This window comes from Gopherus evgoodei, chromosome 21 (genome assembly GCF_007399415.2).
Source record: "Gopherus evgoodei ecotype Sinaloan lineage chromosome 21, rGopEvg1_v1.p, whole genome shotgun sequence".
Lineage (NCBI taxonomy): Eukaryota > Metazoa > Chordata > Testudines > Testudinidae > Gopherus > Gopherus evgoodei.
Genome location: NC_044342.1, coordinates 12,804,778 through 12,831,589, shown reverse-complemented (window position 1 = coordinate 12,831,589; position 26,812 = coordinate 12,804,778). Strand labels below are relative to the sequence as shown.

At 44.4% G+C, this 26,812-nt stretch overlaps 1 protein-coding gene and 1 pseudogene across 1 annotated transcript; both read right to left on the bottom strand.

Annotated features, from left to right (window-relative positions):
- Positions 1-11,233: 11,233 nt before the first annotated feature.
- On the bottom strand, positions 11,234-20,772 carry LOC115638085 (olfactory receptor 10A4-like). Its single transcript, XM_030539672.1, has 2 exons — positions 20,572-20,772; positions 11,234-12,181 (listed from the first exon to the last, which is right to left on the bottom strand). Exons 1-2 carry the CDS (start codon positions 20,770-20,772, stop codon positions 11,234-11,236), a joined length of 1,149 nt encoding a protein of 382 aa, XP_030395532.1.
- A 1,537-nt stretch (positions 20,773-22,309) lies between these two features.
- Positions 22,310-23,390, bottom strand: LOC115638084 (annotated as a pseudogene).
- Between the last annotated feature and the right edge of the window lie 3,422 nt (positions 23,391-26,812).

Here is a 26,812-nt window from a genome sequence, read left to right as displayed (position 1 = left end):
GATTGACTCAGTGAAACACCCCTGTGCAAATGCTGGGCACTGGCCGAATCAGAGCTTGTCTGCTGGCCTGCAGTAGTGGAACTTTGGATACGTCTACACTACGGGATTAGTCCGATTTTACATAAACTGGTTTTGTAAAACAGATTGTATAAAGTCTAGTGCACGTGGCCACACTAAGCACATTAATTCGGCAGCGTGCGTCCATGGTCTGAGGCTAGCGTTGATTTCCGGAGCGTTGCACTGTGAGTAGCTATTCCATAGCTCTACCATAGTTCACACAGTCTCCCCCGCCACCCCAGGACGGACTGAACGGGCATACCACTCCATTGACACAGGTAATGCTCACCCAATTAGAAGAGTGTCTCCTCACGCCCAAGCTGCTATAGAACGGGAGATCCAAAACATGCTACAGATGGGTATAATCCGCCCATCTACCAGTGCATGGGCATCTCCAGTGGTTCTGGTACCCAGACCAGATGGGGAAATACGCTTTTGCGTGGACTACTGTAAGCTAAATGCGGTAACTCGTTCAGACAACTATCCAATGCCACGCACCAACGAGCTATTGGAGAAGTTGGGACGTGCCCAATTCATATCTAAAATAGACTTAACCAAGGGGTACTGGCAAGTACCGCTAAACAAACCTGCCAAAGAGAGGTCAGCATACATCACCCATGTGGGAGTGTATGAATTTAATGTGCTTCCTTTGGGGCTGCGAAATGCACCCGCTACCTTCCAGAGGCTGGTAGATGGTCTACTAGCAGGACTGGGAGAATATGCAGTTGCCTACCTCAATAATGTGGCCATTTTTTCTGACTCCTGGCCCGAACACCTAGAACACCTGGAAAAGGTCTTTGAGCACATCAGTCAGGCAGGACTAACTGTTAAGGCCAAAAAGTGTCAAACAGGCCAAAACAGAGTGACTTACTTGGGACACCAGGTGGGTCGAGGAATCATAAACCCCCTACAGGCCAAGGTGGATGCTATCCAAAAGCGGCCTGTCCCATAGTCAAAGAAACAGGTCCAATCCTTCTTAGGCTTGGCTGGGTATTACAGACTATTTGTACCACACTACAGCCAAATCGCTGCCCCACTGACTGACCTGACCAAAAAGACCCAGCTGAATGCAGTTAAATGGATTAATGAGTGTCAGAAGGCCTTTACCCAGCTTAAGGCGACACTCACGTCTGACCCTGTGCTAAGGGCCCCGGACTTTGACAAACCATTCCTAGTAACCACCGATGCATCTGAGCGTGGTATAGGAGCAGTTCTCATGCAGGAAGGACCGGATCACAACTTGCATCCTGTCATGTTTCTCAGCAAGAAACTGTCTGAGAGGGAAAGTCACTGGTCAGTCAGTGAAAAGCAATGCTACGCCATTGTGTACGCCCTGGAAAAGCTACGCCCATACGTTTGGGGACGGCGGTTCCAGCTACAAACCAACCATGCTGCGCTAAAGTGGCTTCATACTGCCAAGGGGAACAACAAAAAAGTGCTTCGATGGAGTTTAGCTCTCCAAGATTTTGATTTTGATATTCAACACATTTCAGGGGCTTCTAACAAAGTAGCTGATGCACTCTCTCGTGAAAGTTTCCCAGAATCCACTGGTTAAAATTTGTCCTTAAAATGTAGAAAGTCTTGTAGTTTGCTTACTTAGTAGTACATGTAAAGGTGCATGTGTTGTATTAATTTGTTTATTCTAAAGTTCTAGAAAGAAATCACCGCCAGTGAGGTTCCCCACTGTCTGTGATTTGGGGGGGCGTGTCATAAACAGATAGTTAAGGGTTAATGTCTCTTTTACCTGTAAAGGGTTAACAAACAGGGAACCAAAAACACCTGACCAGAGGACCAATCAGGAAACAAGATACTTTCAAGTCTCGGTGGAGGGAAGCCTTTGTTTGTGTTTTTTGGGTTTTGCTTTGTTCTCTCTGGGTCCTGAAAGGGACTAGATGTGCAACCAGGTTTCTTGCCAATCTCCCTGCTACAGTCTCTTATATATTCAGAATAGTGAGTATTAAGTAGAAAGGCGGTTATAGTCTTTTGATTGTTTTCTGTATTTGCAAATGTATATTTTGCTGGGAGGAGGCTTTTCTTTCTAGTGTTTATAAGCTGAAAGACCCTGTAACTTTTACCATCTAAATTACAGAGACACCTTTTACTTTTTTTTCTTTCTTTTTATTAAAAGTTTTGCTTTTTTAGACCTATTTGATTTTTTCCCCTTGTTGAGGCTCAAGGGAATTGAGTCTGTACTTAACAGGGAAGGAGAAGGGCGGGGAGAAGGGTGGAATCCCTTTGTTTTAGATTCACGGAGCTTAAGTCTGTCTATCTCTCCATGATAGCCCAGGAAGGGAAAGCCTGAGAAGGAAAGGGAAGTGGGGGAAACAAACCTGATTTCTCTGTGTTGTGATACAAGGAGTTTGAATCACAGCAATCTTCCAGGGTAACCCAGGGAGGGGAAGCCTGGGAGAAGCAACGGTGAGGGAAAGTGTTTACTTTCCTTGTGTTAAGATCCAGAGGGTCTGGGTCTTGGGGGTTCCCGGGGAAGGTTTAGAGGGGACCAGAGTGTACCAGGCACTGGAATTTCTGGTTGGTGGCAGCGCTAAAAGATCTAAGCTGGTAATTAAGCTTAGAGGAATTCATACTGGTACCCCATTTTTTGGACTCTAAGGTTCAGACTGAGGAAATATGCCATGACAGGGGCTAAAGCCAATTTGCATGTGTTGCGTTGTTGAAAGAGAATCCCTAGGTACTAAACCAAGCCCTTGCTGCTATCAACTCAGTCTGGCAAAAGGATTACATCTGTATAAGCCTTATACATGGTAAAATGGATTTATTTGGGGTTTGGACCCCACTGGGAGTTGGGTATCTGAGTGCTGGAGACAGGAGTACTTCTTAAACTGTTTGCAGTTAAGCCTGCAGCTTGTGGGGGATGTGGTTCAGACCTAGACTTGTGTTTGCAGCAGGCAAGTGTGTCTGTCTCAAACAAGCAAAGGACTGAAGTCCCAAGCTGGCAGGGAAAACAGGCTCATCAGAACATAAGAATGACCATACTAGGTCAGACCAGAGGTCCATCTAGCCTAGTATCCTGTCTACCAATAATGGCCAATGCCAGGTGCCCCAGAAGGAGTGAACCTAACAGATGGTCTCTCTCCTGCCATCCATCTACACCCTCTGACAAACAAAGTCAAGGGACACCATTCCTTACCCATCCTGGCTAATAGCCATTGATGGACTTAACTTCCATGAATGTATCCAATTCTCTTTTAAACACTGTTATAGTCCTAGTCTTCACAACCTCCTCAGGCAAGGATTTCCACAGGTTGACTGTGTGCTGTGTGAAGAAGAACTCCCTTTTATTTGTTTTAAACCTGCTGTCCATTAATTTCATTTGGTGACCCCTAGTTCTTGAATTATGGGAATAAGTAAATAACTTTTCCTTATCTACTTTCTCTACATCACTCATGATTTTATATGCCTCTATCATATCCCCTCTTAGTCTCCTCTTTTCCAAGCTGAGAGGTAGTCTAGGTACATCAGGTGGCAGTCCCAAAGGGGGTTTCTGTGATCCAACTCATCACACCAACCCATCTGGAAATCTTAGACATAGACTGCAGACCCCCAAGGATCTGTGGACCACAGGTTGAAAACCACTGAACTAGACAAATATACTGTAAGAGGGTGCAGAACTGGCTGAAAAGCCATACTCAGAAAGTAGTTATCAATGGTTCACTATCGAGCTGGACAGGCATGTCCTGCAGGGATCTTTCTTGGGTCCAGTTCTATTGAATATCTTCATATATGATGTGGATAATGCAATAGAAAGCACACTTACAATGTTTACAGATGATACCAAGCTGGGAGGGGTTGCAAGTGATTGTAGGACAAGATTATAATTCAAAATGATCTGGACAAACTGAAGAAATGGTCTCTCAAGTAAACAGGATGAAATTCAATAAGGACAAATGCAACGTTCTATACTGAGGAAGGAATAATCAATTGCACAAATACTAAATGGGAAATGACTGCCTATGACATAGTATTGCAGAAAAGGATCTGGGGGACACAGTAGATCACAAACTAAATATGAATCAACAATGTAATACTGTTGCAAAAAACAAAAACAAAACAAAAAAACACATATAATTTTGGGATGTATTAGCAGGAGTGTTGTGAGCAAGACAGAAGTAATTTATCCACTCTACTCAGCACTGATATGGCTTCAGATGGAGCACTATGTCCAGTTCTGGTCACCACACTTCAGGAAAGATGTGGACAAACTGGAGAAAATTCAGAGGAGAGCAACAAACATGATTAAAGATCTAGAAGGCATGAACTACGAGGAAAGATTGACAAAATTCAGTTTATTTAGTCTTGAGAAGAGGAGACGTGTAACAGTCATCAAGTATGTAAAAATGTGTTATAGAGAAGAGGGTGATACATTGTTCTTGTTAACTACTGAGGACAGCACAAGAAGCAATGGGTTTGAATTATTCAAGGAAAATGTAAGTTAGAAATTAGGAAAAACTTCCTGTCCGGGTGGTTCAACACTGGAACAAATTCCCTAGGAAGGTTGTGGAATCTCCATCACTGGAGATTTTTAAGAGCAGGTTAGACAAACACCTGTCAGGGATGGTGTAGATAATACCTAGCCCTGCCTCTGTGCAGGGCACTGGATTAGAAGCCCTGTCGATGTCTCTTCTAGTCCTACTTTTCTATGATTCTGTGACTGTGGGAAAACATCCCTATGATTGATGAGACAAAGGATCTGAATCCCCAGTCCCTCCTTATTGCCACCTCAGTCACACAGGCACTAGTGAAAGTTCTTCTGGCAGCTGCCTCTTTAATATCAGCAGCACATTGTCACCTCCCACATCCCTCTCCAACCACTCCAGAAACCTATGCTACATGGTCACCTAACACTCTGCTCTCCAGGGTTTGCCTGTCCCATCCAACTCTGCGCTTCCTTTGTTCCCTTTGCCCACTAGTCCCTTCATCCTTTCTCCCATGGTGCTCCCCAAAATCTGGAGATGCATCTTGTTTCTGTACACCATCTCAACAACAATTTGCTAATTAATCCAAAAGAAAGAAAGAAAGAAAAACTATTGCTTATTGAACACGCAAACACGATAGCCTAATTCTGTGCATTCTGTTCCCAGTCCATCTACACCCTTTGCCTGTTATTTTCTCCCAGAGCATCCTCCTTCGTCATGATTAGCTAAGTCAATAAGGTCTTCCTAACAAGGAATAATATTATCTACAATATCATCTTGTCTACTCTACAGATACTATAGTACCCTAGCTGTGCCACTGTAACACTGCAGTAGGGATATTTGCTCTAGTGATGAAAGGTAATTCTACCAAGGGGTTGATAGAAGAATTCTCCCATTGATCTAGCAGTGTCTATACCAGGGTTTACATCAGCTTAACTATGTCTCTCAGCAATGTGAATTTTTCAGACACCTGAGTAACGTAGCTAAGTTTTATGTGTCATCCAGCCTCAGTTCTCTAATAAAATCAAGAGAATCTCACCTACTTGAGAACAAAGGTAGCTTTCTTTGGTAGCTTGTCAGGCTTCTGAAAGTATGAACCAAAGAACATATGTAGGGGCACAAGCCTGTACGAATGATCTCACAGTAGTCAGAAAGACTACCACAGAATCCCCATGTCTTGAACACCAAACTTAGTAGGTGGGGATCCATGAAGCTTAAAATCAGCAACCAATCTTTCAATGCCCTTGTGAGCAATCCTGCTCTAGTAATAAGTCCAAGAGTGCTCCTTCCTGCATCCGCAAAGATTAGTCATTGCTTGAGTGGATAAAAGTTGAAGAATTGAGTCTGAAGGGTTTTCTTAAGTCCATCAGATCTTCCGTAGAGTTTTGTTGCAAATGTGACCTCCTCCTGAAGCCCTCATTCATATAAGTATCAGTTACTCAGGCAATTTGCCATCTCAAAGTTGACATGGTCACTTGAGTGAGTGCTGGTTACTTCGGTGAGTAAGTTTGGCAGAACCAAGCCCACAAAATTCACGATCGGCTCCACATTAATTAAACTGAATTAACTCGGAGCTCCGTGCAGCTTGCGAAGTCAGCAGGAAATGAGGGTGGATTCTAAACACAAACTGCCTTGGAGATTAGTGTTATATGAAGCTTTACTGTGTATCAACTTGCCACTGTGACCAGTGATGAATAGAATCAGACAACCTTCTGAAACCAAAGTTTGGTTTCTTTTAACACTAGTGTCATAAACAGATAGTTAAGGGTTAAGAATTCACCTAGCATAGCTGACACCAGAGGAACCAATGGAAGGACAAGATGGTTCAAAAGGGAGGAGGGAAATTCCCTTTGTCTGAGTCAGTTTCGCTTTGAACCAAAGTGGGAAAGCTCCAGAATTCAGCCTCTTATTAAGTAGTGAATATTAGTATTAGTGAAGGAAATAAACTGCAGACGCCCAAGGGTCGTGGAGAGGGTCACCTCTTCCACGCCACCGTCACTTTTTCCTTCATAGTAGACACCTTCAGACCCCTCCGTGTCATCTGTTTTCTGGGCTGTAAACTGGAAAACCTTTAATTCTCTGGAATAAAAGGGCTTAAGAGAATTAACATGGTATACTTTAGGCTTTATGTTGGAGGTGGGGAATGCTATGAGATAGGTAACGGTTCCTAAGCGCTCCTGGACCGTGAAAGATCCTTCCCACAAGGCTTCCATTTTATGGGCCTGGAGCGCCTTTAAGACCATGACATGGTCTCCTACTTTGAAGGACCGTTCTCTGGAATGTTTATTATACCAGGCCTTTTGCTCTTCCTGAGCATCCTTTAGGTTTTCTTTAGCAAGGGTAAAGAGTGTCAGAGGGTGTTTTGTAGGTTGCTTACAAAGTCTAGAATGTTAATTCCTGGAGAAGGCATAAACCCCTCCCACTGCTGCTTCACCAACTACCCTCATGGCCATACACAAGTTCAAATGATGAAAACCCTAAACTTGGATGTGGTACAACCCTGTAGGCAAAAAGCAACTGCAGCAACACTAGGTGCCAATTGTTGGAGTGTTCATTTACGAATTTACGTATCATGGCCCCCAAAGTTCCATTAAACCTCTCCACCAGGCCATTGGTTTGATGGTGGTAAGAGATGGCAACCAAGTGATTCACTCTATGAGCTTCCCACAGGTTTTTTATGGTTTCTACCAGGAAATTAGTTCCCGAATTGATAAGGATGTCAGAGGGCCAACCTACCCTGGCAAAAATGTCTGCTAATGCCTGGCACACATTTTTAGCACTGGTGTTGCTTAAGGATACTGTTTCCCATCCCAGAAAATTCCCCACAGAATTCAGCCTCTTATTAAGTAGTGAGTATTAGTGAAGGAAATAAATAGGTTTATATTTGTTTCTTCGTAACCTGTCTTGTGCAATTAGAGGAATAGTCAAATTGAGTATTTGGGTATTTTTTTTGTAACTATGTTTTTGCCCAGAGGAAGATCCTCTGTGTTTGAAATCTGTTGTCTGTGAGAGTCGCTGGTATGCTAATCTCTCCCAGAGAGTTTTCTTTTACCTTTCTTTTCTTTAATTAAAAGCCTTTTTCTTAATATCTGATTGATTTTTCCTTGTTTTAAGATCCAAGGGAATTGAATCTGGATCTACCAGAAGTTAGTGGGAGAAAGGAGGGAGGATGGTTAATTTCCCCTTGTTTTAAGATCCAAGGGGTTTGGATCTGTGTTCACTAGGAAATTGTTAAAGTCTCTCAAGGCTACCCAGTGAAGGAAAGTAGTGCTTGCGAGTGGTGGCAGCCGGACCAGATCTAAGCTGGTAGTTAAGCTTAGAAGTGTCCATGCAGGTCCCCACGCCTGTACCCTAAAGTTCAGAGTGGGGATGAGACCTATGACAACTAGGAACAAGGCATTTAGAAGGAAAACATATTAATTTTAAAACAACACATAATCTAGCTTAACTAATGACCTGGCTTCTTCAGGCACCCCAGTGGGATCCTGTCTCTATGCTTCCTTTACTTGGCTCCCCTAGACAACTTGTTTTATAATTTTGCAATCATATGTTTGATTCTCTGGTTCCCAAGCCTTTACCTATCCTCGCATTTTCAGTATCAGATCTCAGGCGTTTGCTGAGAAGTGGCTTATCATGAGCCATTCTTTTTCCTTTCCTGATTGATTACCCTTACTGCCCCTTAATTAGGTTAAATCTGAATATTTGTAAATGGCCCAATGACCAGGTCAAAACACTGTGTGCAGAAATTATTACAGAGCCATTCTAATTTCATCACATGGATACTTGTCTTGAAGATGCTTTACTCAAAACAAGTTATTGGGATTAATCCAGTAGTAATTGGGCAAGGTTCTCTGGCCTGGGCTATACAGGAAGTCACACTAGCTCATCTAATGATCCCTTCTGGCCATAAACCCTATGGATCTATGAAAAGTAAGAACAATGAATATCTTAGGCCATCATCTTCAAAAGTGTCCTCTGGCTTTGAGATACCTTGGGCCTGATTTCTAGATTGCTGATTGCACTCAACTCCACAAGAAGCCAATGAGGCCGGCAGATGCTCAGAATATCTGAAAAACAAATCAAACCCCAAAGCCAATTTTTACCAAAGTGTCCACTAAATTTGAGTCTCTCTTCTTTTTTATGCCTCATTTGTGAGCGTTTGACCTGGTTTGTTTTGTTTTGTTTTTGCTGAATACCCTCAGTGATCATGGCTGGGGTTGTCGGTGTTCAGCACTTTTGGAGAAAAAGGTCCAGATTGGCTGAAATTAAACTGAGGTACCCCAATTTCATGGTCTCCTTGCAACATTTGGCCTCAAAGTCTGCCCGGGGCAGCTACCATTAAGCAAGGAGCTGAGCAACAATGGCCTATAAGCCTCCAACACTTCGTTGAATCACACTATTAACATCCAGTTCTGATGTCGTTACTTAGGACTCCTTTTCTGCAAGTCCTTCCATCCTTTCTCGAGTGGTGCTTTCTCAGGTGAGCAGGACCCATTAAAGACAATGAATAAAAGTCTGCAAAATCCACCATATATTTTGAGGTTTATTTCATCTGACCTTTGGCATAACACAGGGCAGTGGACTTCATCCAGTGATTCCTGCCTCCAGCCCAGCAAATTATGGTTGAACTTGAATGCTTTGTTCAGAAAGGCGTCGGGTCTTGGTTTAGGCTGGTATTTTCAAGAGACCTGGAAGGAATTAGTGTCTGACTCTGACTGAATTCCAGTGGGATTTGGTCACGTCACTAATGTAGATTCTAAGATTCAAAGTTGTGGAAAATGTAGCACATCACTTGTCATGCTGAGGAAAAGGCCCTTGCTCCTTGACTGGAAAAAGTCCCATAGTAGCTCTGGTGTATATGGCTTTGCAATCAGGCCTGGATTAAGACAGGATCCATGAATCCAGTGCCTACACTGGGCAAATCCCCTGAGCTTTAACGGAGGTTGCCTACTGCCAGAGACTATTGGAATCTGCTAAGGGGACAGCACTGGCAGACTGTTGAGCCAGAAATATCATAAACTTTTTGCTTTGTTGATGGTCCTGTGGCTGGATGGAATCCAGGTCCTAGTCCACCTCAATCCACTACTGACCTTGTCTGTGTGTTGTTCTTTAAGGCCCCAATTCAGCAAAGTACCTTTAGCACATGTCTAGTTTTTTCAGCATATTCTTAGTGCCATGGAACTCAATAGGAATTCTCACATTTAAAATTAAACACATGTTCAATCTTTGTCTGAATTGGGGACTAAAGTGCTTGAAGTTTGCTTGGCACAGCTGCCATCTTGCACTCACTTCCGATACAAACAGGTAATGAGGAGATGCACACACTGTGCTTTTCCTCTTGTTTGTTCCTCTCTCAGGGTTAACCTTTCATATAAAATACAATCTCATTTAGACAGAGGCTGAGGTTTCCAAAGCTGCTTAAGGGTTTTTATCACCTTGTTCCCATTAAAACCAATGGGAATTGTTTGTCTAAATCTCCTAGAAAGCTTGGAAAATCTCACCTGGAGACTATATGCTTGTTAGTTGTCTATGGGAAAGATAATAGATGTCAAGATAGTCATAACAGAGTTAAAGATCACATTCAAGGCTGGAGAATTATGGACTGACCAACTGCTGAGCATGGTGGGATTTGGGATTTTTTTATTTAATTAATTAATTTATTACCTTTTATACTTCTCTATGATAACATATAATTCAGCTCAGCGGAACATGTGCTCCCAGTGTGATGCTGTGGCCAAAAAGGCTAATATGATCCTGGGAAGCTTAAATAGGAGCAGAGAAGTTATTGTCCGTCTGTATTTGGCATTGGTGTGACTGCTGCTGGAATATGGTGTCCATTTCTGGTGCCCAGAATTCAAGAAGTTTGTTAGTAAATTGGAGAGGGCTCAGAGAAGAGCCAGAGAATGATTAAAGGATTGGAAAACATGACTTCTAGTGATAGATTCCAGGAGCACAATCTGGTTAGCTTAGCAAAGATAGCATTAAGGTATGACTAGATCTTCTTTTATAAGTACCTACATGGGGAACTAAAAAAGGATATTGGGCTTTTCAATCTATCAGACAAAGGTCTAACATGATCCAAAGGCTGGAAGTTGAAGCTAGACAAATTCAGACAGGAAATATGGCACAAGTTTTTTAACATTGAGTGTAATTAACAATTTGAACAATTTACCAAGGGTTGTGGTGGATTCTCCATCACTGACAATTTTAAAATCAAGATTGGATGACAACTCATGGTTGCCCATGACTGTCATGACCTCCTGAGGGAAGAGACTCTGCAGGATGTTTGGAATTTTGTTGACATTAAAACATTTATGGGGCAGATTTCTGAAAGTGCAGAGGGTGATTGGGTGCCTGTAACAAGGGGGTTTGGCTGTTGAAGGGAGGTGACTAAGTGCTACCTATGACTAATGCTCAGCCTTCCAGAGGATGGATCTCAGGCCAGGGATCAGGTGACAGCCTGCAGGTTGCTTGCTCCATAGGTAAGAGGCCAGCTCATTTAGGGAGAGAGACCCAGGAGAAGGGACTTAGAGGTCTCTCCACACCCGCCAGCTGGGAGGCCTGGCTGAAGAGTCCTGCTGCGTGTGCAAGGGCTGTAGGACGGGCCAGGCAAGACCAGTCTGTCTTGACTGGAAATGTGGGTTGCACTGTTTTTTTTTAAATAAACCCACCCTTGGACACACTTACATCTCCCCAAGCCACACTGGAATTCATTTGTGCCCTTGGGAAACCATACCCTACGTTCACCGAGGGCATGTCATCCCATGGAGCACCCTCCTCAGGGCCTCCTTGACCTCCTTGTTCCTCAGGCTGTAGACAATGGGGTTGAGCATGGACGTCACCACCGTGTAGAAAAGGGCCAGAAGCTTGTCGCTCTCCATTGAGTAGCTGGACTTGGGTCTGAGGTAGGTAATGATGCCGGAGCCATAGAAGAGCAAGACGACGATGAGGTGGGACGAGCAGGTGGAGAAGGCCTTGTGCTTCCCCTCAGCTGATGGCATCCTCAGGACAGAGGCAATGATGAAGAGGTAGGAGGCCAGGATGAGCATGAATGGGGAGGTTATGAAAAGAAGAGCCACCAGGTACACGGCCAACACATTCATGGAGGTGTCCCCGCAAGCCAGCTTCAGGAGGGGCGGGATGTCACAGAAGAAGTGGTTGATCCTGTTGGGCCCACAGTATGTCAGACTGAAGACATAGCTGGTCTGGCTCAAGCCCACTAGCATCCCCACCATCCAGGAGGCTATGGCCAGTTGGGCGCAGGCCCCCTTTCTCATGACAAGGGTGTAGCGCAGCGGGTTGCAGATGGCCACATAGCGATCGTAGGCCATGGCAGCCAGGAGGCAGCACTCAGTGATGCCAAAGAGGGTGAAAAAATACATCTGCGTGGCACAACCCCATAGTGAGATCCTTCTGTTTTCTGACACCAGGCTCACCAGCATCTTGGGCACAATGGATGTTGTGTAGCAGATCTCCAGCAGGGACAGGTTGGTAAGAAAAAAATACATAGGCGTGTGGAGGGACTGGTTGGCTTTTATGATGGCTGTGATGAGAATGTTCCCAGTCAGGGACACCGCATACATGGACAGAACTATTGCAAAGAGCAGCGCCTGCAGCTCCATCAGCCAGGAGAATCCCACGAAGATGAACTCAGTCACTGCGGTCTGATTTCCCTTGTCCAATGGCTTGGCCTATTTCAATGGCAGAGGGAGTGAACAAAGTCACATGCATCAGGGAGGAGAAAGCATGAAAGTCATTTATTTACCTTTTTTGATAAATGCAAAAATACATCCAACTGAGACTGAAAATTTAGGCAAAGTGCTTGCAAACCAGCCAAGGAGGCTGGATGCTCAATTGCCATTAAAATTATTAGGATTTGGATATCCAGAAAATGGAAGCCATACCATGGATTCATCTACTAAGGCCTCCAACATTATGACCTAATTCAATCACAAGTTATTAGTAGAACTGGCTGGGAAATAATCTTTTTTTCCAGAAAAAAATAAAAATTGGAAGTCCAAAATCCAGATTTTTTTTTCACTTTTCAGTGGCCAAAAAGAGAAAAATGATTTTAATTTTTCACATTTTCTACACAATCCTGAATATTTTCTATAAAAACTGTAATTCTACTGAGAAAACTCACAAACTATGATAAAGCCATTTTCTACAAAAAATATGTTTTAATGGAAAATGCTCTTACTCGTGGCTAGTTACTGGGATAAATTCAAGAATCACTGGGAAAAATTATCTGCCTTGTATTATGGAGGAGTCCTGACTCAGTTATTTTAATTCATAGATTTTATTCCTAGCTTCAAAGGCCAGAAGGCTAGATTGGATCATTTCATCTGTCCTGCATAACACAGGCCATAATGGACCCTTATGGTCTTAAAATCAGACCTTTCTATCTCATTGGATCTTATTATAACCTGTGTAGCTGAGGGTACAACCTGTCTCAGAGGGTAGCCAGATTTAAACTAAAGTATAGAAATACATGGTTTAAAGATAGTTCATGAGAGGCTGAAGTCCTGTATTTTGGTTTCAATGGGCAAACACAGTGTAAAATTTTCTACACTACCCTCTAAATTTGCTCATTCCTAACAGAGATGTGTGACATTTTTCAGCCAAAACTTTTTTTCCTTGGGGCAGTGAGAAGGTTTAAAAATGCAGATAAGATACAGAAATGCAGAAACATTTAGCAAATTCATGTCTGTTTTGCCGAACTGTTCATCTTGAAAAGAAAAGAAAAAAAGAAAAGAAAAGAAAAGAATCAAAATGTTTTATTCTGAGATTTCCAAAATGAAAGATTTTGATTTTTTGGGTCAACATGAATTTTTGTTTTGGAATTTTCTTCAATTAAGAAAAAAATCAGAAATGTACAAAAATGCTTGAAATCAAAACAAAACATTTTATTTCAGGTCAAACTAAACATTTTGGTCAATACAACACATTTGTCTTTTTGGTTTGCAAAAAACATTTCAAATAACGTTTTCAAGTTATCCAAAATTTGTTTTCTTGTTTTGGAACAGCCAGAACTTCAAAAATCTATTATTTGCACTGCAGTTCAAAATGTCATAACCAGTGTCTGAATCAGATCATGATGCTTTGTGTTTGACCAATTCAGTGCTTAATAGTTTTTACCGACAAGGTATTTGGAACATTTTACTAAGACCAACCAAATCATTTTATACCTGCTAACAACCAGACAACTGATGCTAATTATTTTCATCTGCTGGTCACTGGAGATAGATTTCAGCCAGCAACAATCGGTTTAGAGGATGAAAAGCTTTACAATCTTTTGAGACGTGGGACCAGATGAACTAGCACGTGGAGCCAGAAGAAATGCATCTTCTCTGTCCTTGTACTGTGCCTTTGGACTGAATTCAGTGGGAATGAATGCTGGGGAAATTGTTGCACCATTCAGTGGCTCGACATTTGCTCCCTGTCTGAGTGGAAATGAGCAAGCATTCAAAGATCCATGGCACATTCTCAGCTATTAGCCACTGTTTAACGAAGCAGCAAACAGATCAGATGGAGAAAATCTTTAGCAACATTTAGTTCTTCTGACTGCTGTAATTTTAATTGAGAATAAGAGAATGGGCAGCAGAGAGGAGCACAAAGGACAGAGAAGATGCAATTACACTGAAGAGCTTTCTTGCTTTCCTTCTGTTTATGCATTGTGTCCATCAGCAGAGATCTGTTATCATCTAACATCCCAAATATGCAATTTTCACATTTGGGAAGTGTGAAACTGCATCATTGCTTCGGGCAGGAGCAGCGCTTGGCTGTCTGTATCTACCAGGTAGCTCTTTCCCTGTCCCCATTGATGTTAAGGCCCATAAAGTTTCCCCTCTCTGAGTCATGCCTGACAGCGGGATTCTTGGTGCCAGATGCTGGGTCATGTCCCTCCTGCTACCCACTGAGACACTGACTCTGGCAGACACTCTGGCTTTATTACAGAGATTTCCCTCTGATTTTCTGGCTAACTTGGAAGATAAAGCAGTTGATGATCTGGCCAATGAATCTTGGCATTGGTTACAGAGGTGTTCTGTGTAACACCTAGGATTTTTCAAAGGCATTTACACAGCTGCCTGTGTCTTGGTGAGTCCCAAATGATATTACAAAGAACCCATCCCCCTAGATATTGCCACTGTACACCAAAGTAAGAATTCATCATTAGCAAGTCACACTAATAGCAAATGAATAAGCATTATATAGACACTTGGTACTATGGTGTTCAGCACAGTATACAAATCTATATAGAATAGAACTTTGACATTATTAGTTGTAGTAGTAGTAGTCATTGTCCCATCACACTGGCCTCTGTTCACCTGACTATGGCTTGAGGCCTTCAAGTTCTCAATGGATGGAATCAAAAACCTTTCTGCTCTGTGCTTTACAGACCGGCAAGTAAGGAAACATAGACACTCAGGCCTCACAATGATCTGTGCAGGCTTGGGACACAGAGCAGCTAGTGAGAAACCCCTGCTCCAGCCCCCCGTGGTCTCCTCTCCTCCAGTCCAGTGCTCCAGATATTGTATTAATAATAACACAACTGAGCTCTTCTATAGCACTTGGAATCAGTTGATCTCAAAGTGTTTTATAAAGGAGGTCTCTGTCATCACCCCCATTTTATAGGTGGGGAAACTGAGGCATAGAGTGAGCTAGTGGTTTGCCCATCATCACCCAGCAGGCCAGAGACAGAGTTGGGAACAGGATTCAGGTCTCCTGGATGCTAGTCCAGTGCTCTACTTACTAGAGCACATTCTTTTCTGTAGCAACAGTGGCATTATGAAAAAGTCTGGGATAATAAATAAATCTTGTGGTGTGCCCTGGAGTTGATTAAACCTAGATACTAATGGACCAAGAGCTCTAGGCAGTGATAGGTTGACTGGCTCTGTATCACCTCCAAATCTTTTACTTCTACCTCTGGATTAACTCCAGTCCTAATGTCATCAACAAATGGAAGGAATTTAGCAAGTGGGTGTTAGTTACATTTCTGTGAGCTGTGCAGGAATCCAAGGTTTTGTTTCATGGGAAATTCTGCATTTTGCAAATGTTTCCATTCCAAAATGGATCAGAAAAAAAAGTTGAAATTTTCCATGAAACAAAATTTTGAAAAAAAAATTATCTATTGTAGGTCAATTGAAATGCTTCATTTGGATGAAAATGAAACATTTCATTCTGATTTCAACTGTATCATCTCACATCATATCAGATACAAAAACTGAAATGAAAAAGTCATTCCAAAATGGAGAACTGAAACATTCCATAGTGACCTTATCAGAATACTCCATTCTGGCAAAGAAAAAACAAACAAACAAACAACAGAAATTTCATTGAAATGAATTCACTGAATGAACTTTTTTCAGTCCAGATGAAACAGCATTTCCACTGAAGTCTAATGTTTATTATTATTTTTTTTGAAATTCAAATGGGGGGTTACTCATAAATAAGATCAAATTTTTAAAGTAGTTAGATATCTAAAACCCACTGAAATCAATTTGATTGAGGAACCAAGATATTTTTGAAAATTCAACTAGGTGCCTAAATAGCTTTAAAAATCTGGATTTAGGTGCCCTGACACTGAACTCACAATCCACAAAGGAGGAACTGCCCAGCAGTTGAGAGAGAAATCCATGTGGTAAAATAAATTAACTCAGTCTACAAATACAATACATTCCACCACCGGGCCCCTTCCCTCTCCCTTTTCCAAACTTCCTGTCACATAGATCCTCTCTGAAGCATGCCCTAAGTGTCAGCAAGGCTGTTTTCAACACTTCCCTACTATATACATATTTCATGGATATTAAGACCAGAAGAAACCACTGTGAGCACCCAGTCTGAAAACACAGACCAGAGAGTTGCATCCCCAGTACAATGAGGATGAGCTACTGTTATTTATGGTAGTGTGTAGGAGCCCTAGTCGTGGAACAGGAACCCTGTGCGAGTACTAGAAAATATATTTTAGAAAGATATCAGATCTTGATGTAAAGACTCCAAGAGAAGGAGGATTTACCACATCCTTTGTTGAATGTTTCTAATGTTTAATTACCCTCCCTGTTTAAAACTTGTGGCGTATTTCTACCCTGGATGTGTCCAGCCTCAATTTACAGCCATTGGATCTTTGGCTTCTAGGGAGCCCTTTACTATCAGAAATCCTTTCAGCCCATAAGCAAGTCACCTCTTATCCTCCTTGAGCATTAGCTAAACAGATGAAGTTTCCTTCATGTCTCACTGAAAGAAAGGTTTTCCAAACTTCACATATTTTTGGTGGCTCTTCTCTGAACCATCTCCAAGTTTTCAACACCCTTTTTGAGGTGCGGAGACCACCAGTGTACACAGTATCCCAGGAATTGTCCCTGCTAATCAAACGTATTGCCACAAATTCTACCCTGCTTTTCACCCCATGATGCACCGAAGAAGTTTCACATTAAGTGGGGTGAGCACCATCCCATTCTACTCCTAGCTCTTCCCTTGTCACACTTGTTTAGAAGTCAAACCAGCTTGGATTCTGGGGCTTACCTCTGAGAAAGGCACCATTCTCCTGGCTGGCTAAGGTCTTGCCTGTGGATAGAACCAGAGTATTTCAGCTCTCTTCCCCTGCCCAGGAGGACTCATCAGCTGAAACTCACAGACACTTCCTCTGAGGAATAGGGTGTTAGATCAGCATGTCCCTTTGGGTTGGCTCCCAAGGAGAGGCAGCTGCCTAATGCCTAGAACTGCCTTTGGAAATCCCAAGCTGAGGAGCTGTTTTCTGTCTGATGTATACAGGTCATTGCTTTAATGGAGTTCCATGCACAGAGATCAACGAGGGTTCAAGAGTCTGCCTCACCAGGTTTAGATTTGTTGTAGTTTTACCATAAGACATTTTACCAAAAGGTTACCAAGAAAGTTGTGAAATCCCCACTCATGGAGGATTTTTAAGAGCAGGTTAGACAAACACTTGTCAGGGATGGTGTAGGGGTACTCGGTGCGTGTGTGTGTGTGTGAATTCAATGGTGTTCTGAAGTCCCTTCTAGCCTGACATTTCTATGGTTTTTTTTTCATGTATTGCATTGAGAGCACAAGGCAACATATGGGTAGCAATAGAAGCAAGTGTTCTGCCTCATACTGAGCTCAGGGAATAGTCTGATGTGGTAGGACAGCCAGTGATTGGGACTTAATACAGCCTGGTTCAGTTCCTGGTTCTGCCAGATACTTCCTGTGGGACCTGGGGCAAGTCATTTAGGGCCCAAAGTTTATATATTATATTATACCACAGCCAAAACATTTTATAATAAATATAATATAATCAGAACAGTAGTCAAAATGAGACATGAGTAACAAATAAGACTATTCCTAGGCCAGATTTTGCCTCTTACCTGCTGTGTATTTGAGGGTAAATGTGGGTAAATGGAATGTAGCTTGGGTTATTCACCTGCTAGGCTGGGTTTAACCTCACCACACAGACTTTGGTTCTTGTGGGCTGCAATGATCACCACACAGAGGGTTTTGCAAAAATGCAAGACTAGGCCAGTGATATTCACACCTGTCTGAGTTAACAGCTGCAGAAAGAATAACCTATTGTCATAGAAAGCAATTAGATGTATTTGAAGAAATTTGGACTCACTAGATATGTTTGGTTAAAAACACTGAAATGTTTCAAAGAATGCATGACCTCCCTTCTGCTTGCCCCCTCCTCTTTTCCCCTTCCCCATCCCCGGTCATCTCCTTCCCACCTTTCTCTATTCATTTGTGTCTTGTCCTCTTTTATTACTGCCACAACCCCCAAATATGCTATGTCTGTGTAGCATTGTGCGTCTTTGTATTGTCTCACCTGGTTGCTTTGAGAAGTTGTAAAATTGTGTAATCTCATAGTTCTACTGGAGTGGAGCCCTGTGCCTGACCCAAACCTGATGGGACTTGACTACAAGCATTGGGTTCAGGATGCATTGGGTACAGAACCCAACAACAAGAGTCAGGTTTGGATTGACAATGAAAATTCACACTCGTGAGATGGAGCAGTCCAGACCCTGCACCTCCTCCAGACCCTTTCAGTGATGGGGAAAAGAGATGCCTGGAAGTGGGGGCTGAAGCTGGGTTGGGTGGTGAAGGGATGGCCAGACACAGCCATGTCATTTTGGGTAGTGGGAGGAGGGCTGTTTCCCCTCCAGTGCAAGAGATGCTCCCAGTTGTGTAAAAGCAGCTTCAGATACAGGCAACAGGGATCCAGGTGGGCAGCTATTTAGGGTGAACATGGCGGGGAATGGGAGAAGGCTCTGCAACTCCAATTTTTGGCCAAAATCTCTCTTTTGGATTTTTTTGGCTGAAAACTTAAACATTTCCATGGGAAAAGAATGTTTTGGACTGTTTCCATTAAGATCCTATTATGATAGTACAATGAGTGTGGAGTGAGAATCTTAGCACATATGTGCTATGTATGTTGCTGAAGAAATTATAGGTAGACCACTCTGGGCTTTGCTGACACACGCCTGTGTTATTTTTTTTTCTTCTCTTTACAGAGGTAACCAGAAATTTCCCTTCTGTGAAGTTTGGCGGTCATATTAGCAGATATATTGTAGTGTTGTAACAACTGTCATATTTCATCAGCTCAGGTGAAAAAAGTATTACACACTAAAGGCCAGATTTTTAAAGACCTTTAGGTGCCTAAAGATGCAGATAGGTGCCTAGTGTGCTTTTCAAACATAAATTGGCTCCTAATATTTGTTGAAATCAATTAATTTTAGGTACTGAGGAGTTATAAAATCCCACTAGGTGCCTAACTGAATCTTTAGGGACTTAAATTTATTTGAAAATCTGGTCTTAAGTAAATATTGAATAAAGTTAAAAGGGGTGGAATAACAAGGAAGTATTTGGAGATCTGGGGAAAGATACTTTCTTTCTTTCTTTCAGAGAACACACAAGAAAAAATTAAGCATCTGTCACCAAGGTCACCTAGTTAATAAATCTGTTTTATATTTTTTTTACCTAAAACCGTGTTTAATTTTAAGTGCAAAGGGAAATCTGATCAGGAACAGGGGCTGGTGCATTGTCCTCTCTGCACTGAGGGAGGGGCGGAGTGGGTAACAAACTTACACTGGTAAGGGTTTTGACCAGGACAAGACTGAATAGCTCTGGAGTCCTAGGGTGGGGGCTGAAGTTACTCTATGGTTGAGTAATTAGCAAAGGCATTCATGTAGCTGCAGCCAGGTGTGTTCCTGCCTGTGTAAATGCTTGTGTGAGTGCATGACTAGGAGAGGACTGCAGCTTGTCACAGCATCACAGTGAGTAAGGGAGTCCAGGCTGGTGAGACAGAAGGCTCAGTGGTACCTCAGTTCCAAGTTGCACCTCTGGGTAGTCTGTCACACTCAGTTCAGTGGTGAAGGCGCTCAGCCAGGTTTATCAATGAACGGGGCGGCCCTAGCCATTTTGCCGCCCCAAGCACGGCGACACACTGCAGAAAGCGCTCTGCAGGTCACCGGTCCCACGGCTCCGGTGGACCTCCTGCAGACTTGCCTGCGGGAGGTTCACTGGAGCTGCGGGACCAGCGGACTCTCCTCAGGCACGTCTGCGCGATGTCCACCGGAGCCGTGGGACCAGCGGACCCTCCGCAGGCACATCTGCACGATGTCCACTGGAGTCGTGGTACCAGCTGACTCTCCGCAGGCACATCTGTGGGAGGTCCACCGGAGTCGCGGGACCAGAGGACCTTCTGCAGGCATGCCTGCGGGAGATCCACTGGAGCCATCTGCCGCCCTCCCGGTGACCGGCAGAGCACCCCGCAGCGGCATGCCGCCCCAAGCATGCACTGGGCGTACTGGGGCCTGGAGCCGTCCCTGTTAACGAAGCATGGCTGTAGTGCCCTATATGTATGGCAGGTACAGGAGCATATGTATGCTCATTACAATGGACTCGGCTCAGTGAGAAGTGTGATTTTCCACTTTCCCCTCGGCTGAACCAAGACACCCCTTCTGCGACCTCTTTTGATGCACTGATACAAACAGGTTACATATTGCCCCTCTGATGTGATGAGTTACCACCCTCTACCTTGTCCTAGTTGGTTCCATCAAAATATCTCTAGCCATCACACTGTCATACTGACCTTATCTTTAGGCAGGGTCAGTGTGTACCTGTTATCTTCCAAGAGTGTGTTCCTACCATCAAAGGTATTGGGGTGTTCTGGTACCATGCTTCTGGAATGTGTTTTCCTGAGTTCCCTGTACCTAGCACTTCTCAGCAATGTGTCTCCTTTTGCAATACCAGCCCTGTTCTTGTCAATTTCTGTGAACGTGCAGGCAGCCATGTTTTGTAACAGGGCCTGACTTCTGCCTATAGCCTGACTCTTGCTAACTTTGCTTTATATCAGCAGGGCCTGATTACTTTATTTCAGGCCTTAGTCTTCATACCAGGCCCCTCATACCAGGCCTTATGTCTCAGGTTTTCTCTTTCTACTGCAGGAGCAAATTAAAACAATAGTCCTGTATCACACCCACCTTCCCTCAGGAAGGGACTGGTCTGCACCCATCTGTAGTCAGTTCCTGCTCTGAGCCAGACCTTTTTCATAGAGTCAGAGCTGGAGATCGGTCCCTGCTCCCTGCCAACCCCCAAATGAGCTGGGCTTTCCCCTGCTAGCCCCTCCCTCCAGTAATGGGGCATAGGAACATAAGAACAGCCACACTAGGTCAGACCAATGGTTCATCTAGCCCAGTATCCTGTCTTCCAACAGTGGCCAATGCCAAGTGCTTCAGAGGGAATGAACAGAACAGATAATCACTGAGTGAACCATCCCTCGTTGTCCAGTCTTCTGGCAGTCAGAAGTTTAGGGACACTCAAAGCATGGGCTTGCATCTCTGACCATCCTGGCTGATAGCCATTGATGGACCCCATGCTCTGTTACCCTTCCAGGGTTTCACTGTGTTGGGGTGATTTCAGGAATTCCCTGAGGACACGACATCTTTGTCCAATAAGTGACTGACACAAGCAGTTCAAAAACACAAAAATCCCTATTGCAGTTAGCAAGAAGCACCTCGAACCGCAGTGACATACAATCAGAGGTGATCCTGAATAGGTAGCTTCCCGCTTCTGATGGCCAGTTGTCTGCAGGTCATCGGGGGAGAATGATTTGTGACCACAGCTCTTGCTAGCAGTTCTCAATTAGTGTCTTCTCTCTCGCTCCCCTCTCTCCTGCTTTGGTTCCCTGCCTCTTGTTTATCTTTATAGTTAAGACTTTGGACATGTGCTAATTTTGTGGTTAACCACTTGCTGCTGTGCTCCATATCATGACCTGCTGCTTTACCACTTTTTGTTATTTTTCCACTTGCACACTTTCACTTAATGGTGGTAAAGCTTTCAAAAAGCAGTAATGCTTGTTTTCCATTATCATCCCCCAACTAATCTAGTTTTTTTTCTGCCCAGTTATAATTTTGGCCTTCTCACAACATCCCTGACAATGAGGTCCACTGGTTGACTATGTATTGTGTGAAGATATGCTTTTTGTTTGTTTGTTTGCTTGTTTTAAATCTCCTTTCTTGTGTTATGTGAAGGGGTAAGTAACACTTCCTTTTTCACTTTCTCCACGCCAGTCATGATTTTATAGAATGAAATGACCAGAACTGCACACAGTATTCAAGGTGTGGATGTGCCATGGATTTAAATAGTCACAATGGAGTGAAACAGAGGTGACTTAACCCACAGCAGCTCATTATCCTCTTCCTGGCCAGTGTGGCTTTGCATCACAGTATGTAAATAACTTATATAACCAAATTATATTGAGTTCTGTGCTAGGTTATTTACAGTGGCCTAAAGGAATTAGGCACTAATCTGCCAATAGGAGTTGGATGCTAAACCTCCATAGGCTGTTCTGAAAATGACAGGCTAAATATGCCGAAGTTCTGCAGCACAGCTTTCCTTAAGGCTCCCTTCACCTCTTTGTTCCTCAGACTGTAGATGATGGGGTTGAACATTGGGGTGATGATTGCATACATGAGAGACAGAGCTTTATGAAAGGCTAGGGACCGCTCAGCCAATGATGATATGGTATTCACCCACGAAAGCTTATGTCCAATACATCTATTAGTCTGAAGGGTGCCACTGGACTCTTTGTTGCTTTTTACAGATCCAGACTAACACGGCTACCCCTCGGTTACTTGACATACATGATAATGATAGTCCTGAATTACAGACTCATCACCAGCAGGTGAGAGGAGCAAGTGGAAAAGTCCTTTTGCCTCCTGGCAGAGAAGGCAATTTGCAGGATGGCTGAGAGGATAAAAATGTAAGACACAACAAAGAAGAGGAAGGAGACCAGGAATACCAGGGAGCAGGAGACCAGAATAATCATTTCCGCCATGGGGCTTTTTGTGCAGGACAATTTGAGCAGCTCCTCCATGTCACAGAACAAATTATTAATTTCATTAAGGCCACAGAAGCTTTGCTGGGGAACCATCCCCACTGCTAATGCACTGACTGAGAAACCAGTTATTCAGGAGGCAGATACCAGCTGAAGGCAGACCCTGAGGTTAACATTATCGCTGAGTGGGTTGCATCTGGCTAGATAATGGTCATAAGCCATGACTGCAAGTAGGAAACACTCAATGCAAGCCAAAGCACTGAAGAAGAACAACTGTGTGATGCAGTCCCTGAAGGACATTGTCTTGTCCTCTGCCAAGAATCCAGCCAGCAACCTGGGGACAATGACTGAGGTGTAGCAGGTGTCCAGGAAGGACAAGTTCCCCAGAAAGAAGTACATGGGGGTGTGAAGCTGCTGATCAGCTACAACTAGCACAACAGTGAGAAGGATCCCAGCCATGATCACAATGTAGATCACTAGAAACAGCACAAATGTAGAATCTGAACTTCATCCAGGTTCCTGAATCCCAGCAGAATGAACTTGGTGATGGATGTTTCATTCTTCCATTGCATGTGTCCCATGTGTTCTCTGGAAAGAAAGAAAGAAAGATTGTCTCTCCCCAGATCTCCAGATATGTCCTTGTTCTACCATCCCTTTTAACTTTATTCAATATTTATTTAAGAAGTGATTTTCAAAAGATTGAGTGTTTCTCTACATTGCACTTTTGTCATTAAAACTTTTGTCGCACAGGGGTGTGAACAAAACATCCTCCTGAATGACAAAAGTTTTAACGATGAAAAGTGCCGGTGCGGACAGCACTTTCTTGGAAGCTGCTCTTTCGTCAACGAAGCAACCGCTCCTCATGGGAGGGAGGGCTTATTTTGTCACCGAGAGAGAACTCTCCCAGTGACAGGGGCAGCTACACTGCTTACCTTACAATGATGCAGTTGCAGCGGCACCGCTGCACCGTTTTAAGGTGTGCAGCATAGACATAGCCTCAGTTAGGCACCTAGTGGGATTTTACAACACCTCAGTACCTAAATTTATTGATTTCAACAGATTTTACGTGACAAGATGCTTTTGAAAATCCCACTAGGCTCTAAATACCTTCAAAAATCTGGCCCATAACCTTTTTAAGAGCATTAGCAAATCCATCTAGGAACGTCTCTGCATCTTTAGGCATATAAATACCTTTGAAAATCTGGCCCTTAGTGTATAATACTTTTTCACCTGAACTGATGACATATGAGTTTTCATAACACTACAGTATATCTGCCAACATGATAACAGAACTTGACAGAAGGGCACTTTTTGTTACCTCTGTAAAGAGAAAAAAATAACAGAGGCATATGTCAGCAAAACCCAGAGTGACTAACCTATAATTTCTTCAGCAACAAACATAGCACATATGGATGAGATTCTCACTCCACTCCCATTGTATTGGCATAATGGGGTCTTAGTGGAATTGATCCAAAACATTTTTTTTCAATGGAAATTTTAAAGTTTTTAGCCAAAAAACTTGAAAAGAGAGATTTTGCCCAAAAATTGGAGTTGCAGTGCCTCCTGGGATATGTAGTTTGCACCTCATGTCTCCATTCTCAAGAAGCTGGGATCCCCCATCTGGACTACATCTTCCATAATGCAGCAGGAACAGGGACTCCATATTGCAAAGCTACCTCTCACTAAGATCACAGAATCATAGAATCATATAAAATTAGGATTGGAAATGACCGCAGGAGGTCATCTAGTCCAATCCCCTGCTCAAAGCAGGACCAACACCAACTAAATCATCCCAGCCAAAACTTTGTCAAGCCACACCTTAAAAATCTCTAAGGATGGAGATTCCACCACTTCCCTAGGTAATCCTTTTCAGTGCTTCACCACCCTCCTAGTGAAATAGTGTTTCCTAATGTCCAACCTAGACCTCCCTCACTGCAACTTGAGAAATTGCTTCTTGTTCTGTCATCTGCCACCACTGAGAACAGCCTAGCTCCATCCTCTGTGGAACCTGCCTTCAGGTAATTGAAGGCTGCTATCAAATCCCCGCTCATTGTTCTCTTCTGCAGACTAAAGAACCCCAGTTCCCTCTGCCTCTCCTCGTAATTCATGTGACCCAGCCCCCTAACAATTCTGTTGTCCTCCCCTGGACTCTCTCCAATTTGTCCACATCCTTCTTGTAGTGTGGGGCCCAAAATACATCAGATTAGGTCTCACCAATGCCGAATAGAGATGAATGAACCCGTCCCTCAATCTGCTGGCCATGCTCCTACTAATACAACCCAATATGCCATTGGCCTTCTTGGCAACAAGGTCATATTGCTGATTCATGTCCAGCTTCTCACCCACTGTAATCCCCAGATACTTGTCTGCAGAACTGCTGCTTAGCTAGTCAGCCCCAGCCTGTAGTGGTGCCTGGGATTCTTCAGTCCTAAGTGCAGGACTCTGCACTTGTCCTTGTTGAACTTCATCGGGTTTCTTTTGGCCCAATCCTCCAATTTGTCTAAGTCACTATGGACCCTACCCCTACCTTCCAGCATATCTATCTCTCCTATCAGCTTAGTGTCATCTGTGAAATTGCTGAGGATGCAATTAATCCCGTCATCCAGATCATTGACAAAGATGTTGAACAAAACCAGCCCCAGGACTGACCCCTGGGGCACTCTACTTGTTACCGGCTGTCAACTAGACATCGAGCCATTGATCACTACCCGTTGAGCCCAAAAATCTAGCCAGCTTTCTATCCACATTATAGTCCATTCATCCAGTCTATACTTCTTTAACTTGCTGGCAAGAATACTGTGGGAGACTGTATCAAAAGCTTTGCTAAAGTCAAGATATATCACATCCACTACTTTTCACATATCCATAGAGCCAGTTAACTTATCTTTCATAAATATAAAGAGAAGGGTAACAACCTTTAGGCAGGGCCAGTGCAACCATTTAGGCAGACTAGGCAGTTGCCTAGGGCGCCGAGATTTGGGGGTGCCAAAAAGCACCACCCAATTTTTTTTTTAAATGGTTGAGCAGTCGCTGCTGCTGGGACAGAGAGGGAGTTTGAGCTGCCGGCGACAGCCGGCAGCCCAGGGTGTCCCACGGGTCAGGGCACCACCGTGGCAGCTGGCAGCCCAGGTCAGGTCAGCCCAGGGCACCACCGCGGCAGCCCAGGGGTCCCCCAGGTCAGGGCGCTGCCGTGGCAGCCAGCAGCCCAGGGGTCCCCCAGGTCAGGGCGCTGCCGTGGCAGCCGGCAGCCCAGGGGGTTTCCCAGGTCAGGGCTCCGCCGCGGCAGCCGGTGGCCCAGGGGGTTCCCCGGGTCATGGCGCCATTGCCAGCAGCCCAGGGCTTCCTCTGGGTCAGCGCGCCAGCAGGGCCGCCCAGAGAGGGAGGCAAGAGGGGCAATTTGCCCCAGACCCCGCAGAGGCCCCCACGAGAGTTTTTTGAGGCCCCTGGAGCGGGGTCCTTGACTCGCTCCAGGAGCCCCGGAAAACTCTCATGGGGCCCGGGCCCCTGGAGCTTCTTCTGCTCCCGATCCTCACTGGCGGGGGGTCCTTCCGCTCCGGGGCAGAAGGACCCTCCACCGGTGAATTACCGCCGAAGTGGGACCCGCTGCGGACATGCAGCCCGGTCTTCAGTGGTAATTCGGTGGTGGGGGGCCCTTCCGCTCTGGGACCAGTCACCGAAGTGCTCCAAAGACCCGCAGCGGGGGCCCTCCGCCACAGAATTACCGCTGAAGACCCAACTGCACTTCGGCAGCTGGTCCCGCTTCGGTGGTAATTCAGCGGTGGAGGGGCCCCTCGGCGGGTCTCCGGGACACTTCGGTGGCAGGTACAGGAGAGGAAGGGCCCCCTGCCGCCGAATTACTGCCAAAGCGGGGGCCCCCAGCCGCCGAAGACCCCAGGCCCCCAGAATCCTCTGGGCTGCCCTAGCACGCCGCTGGCAACCCAGGGAGGTCCCCTGGATCAGCACGCCACTGCCAGCAGCCGCCAGACCAGGGGTT

Bases quoted from the DNA above. Each gene is read 5' to 3' on its own strand.
- LOC115638085 (XM_030539672.1), bottom strand. From the start codon at position 20,772: ATGGCTGCCTGCACGTTCACAGAAATTGACAAGAACAGGGCTGGTATT. The intron at 12,182-20,571 runs GTCAGTATGACA...CCATTGAAATAG, and splicing joins TGACCCTGCCTAAAGATAAG to GCCAAGCCATTGGACAAGGG.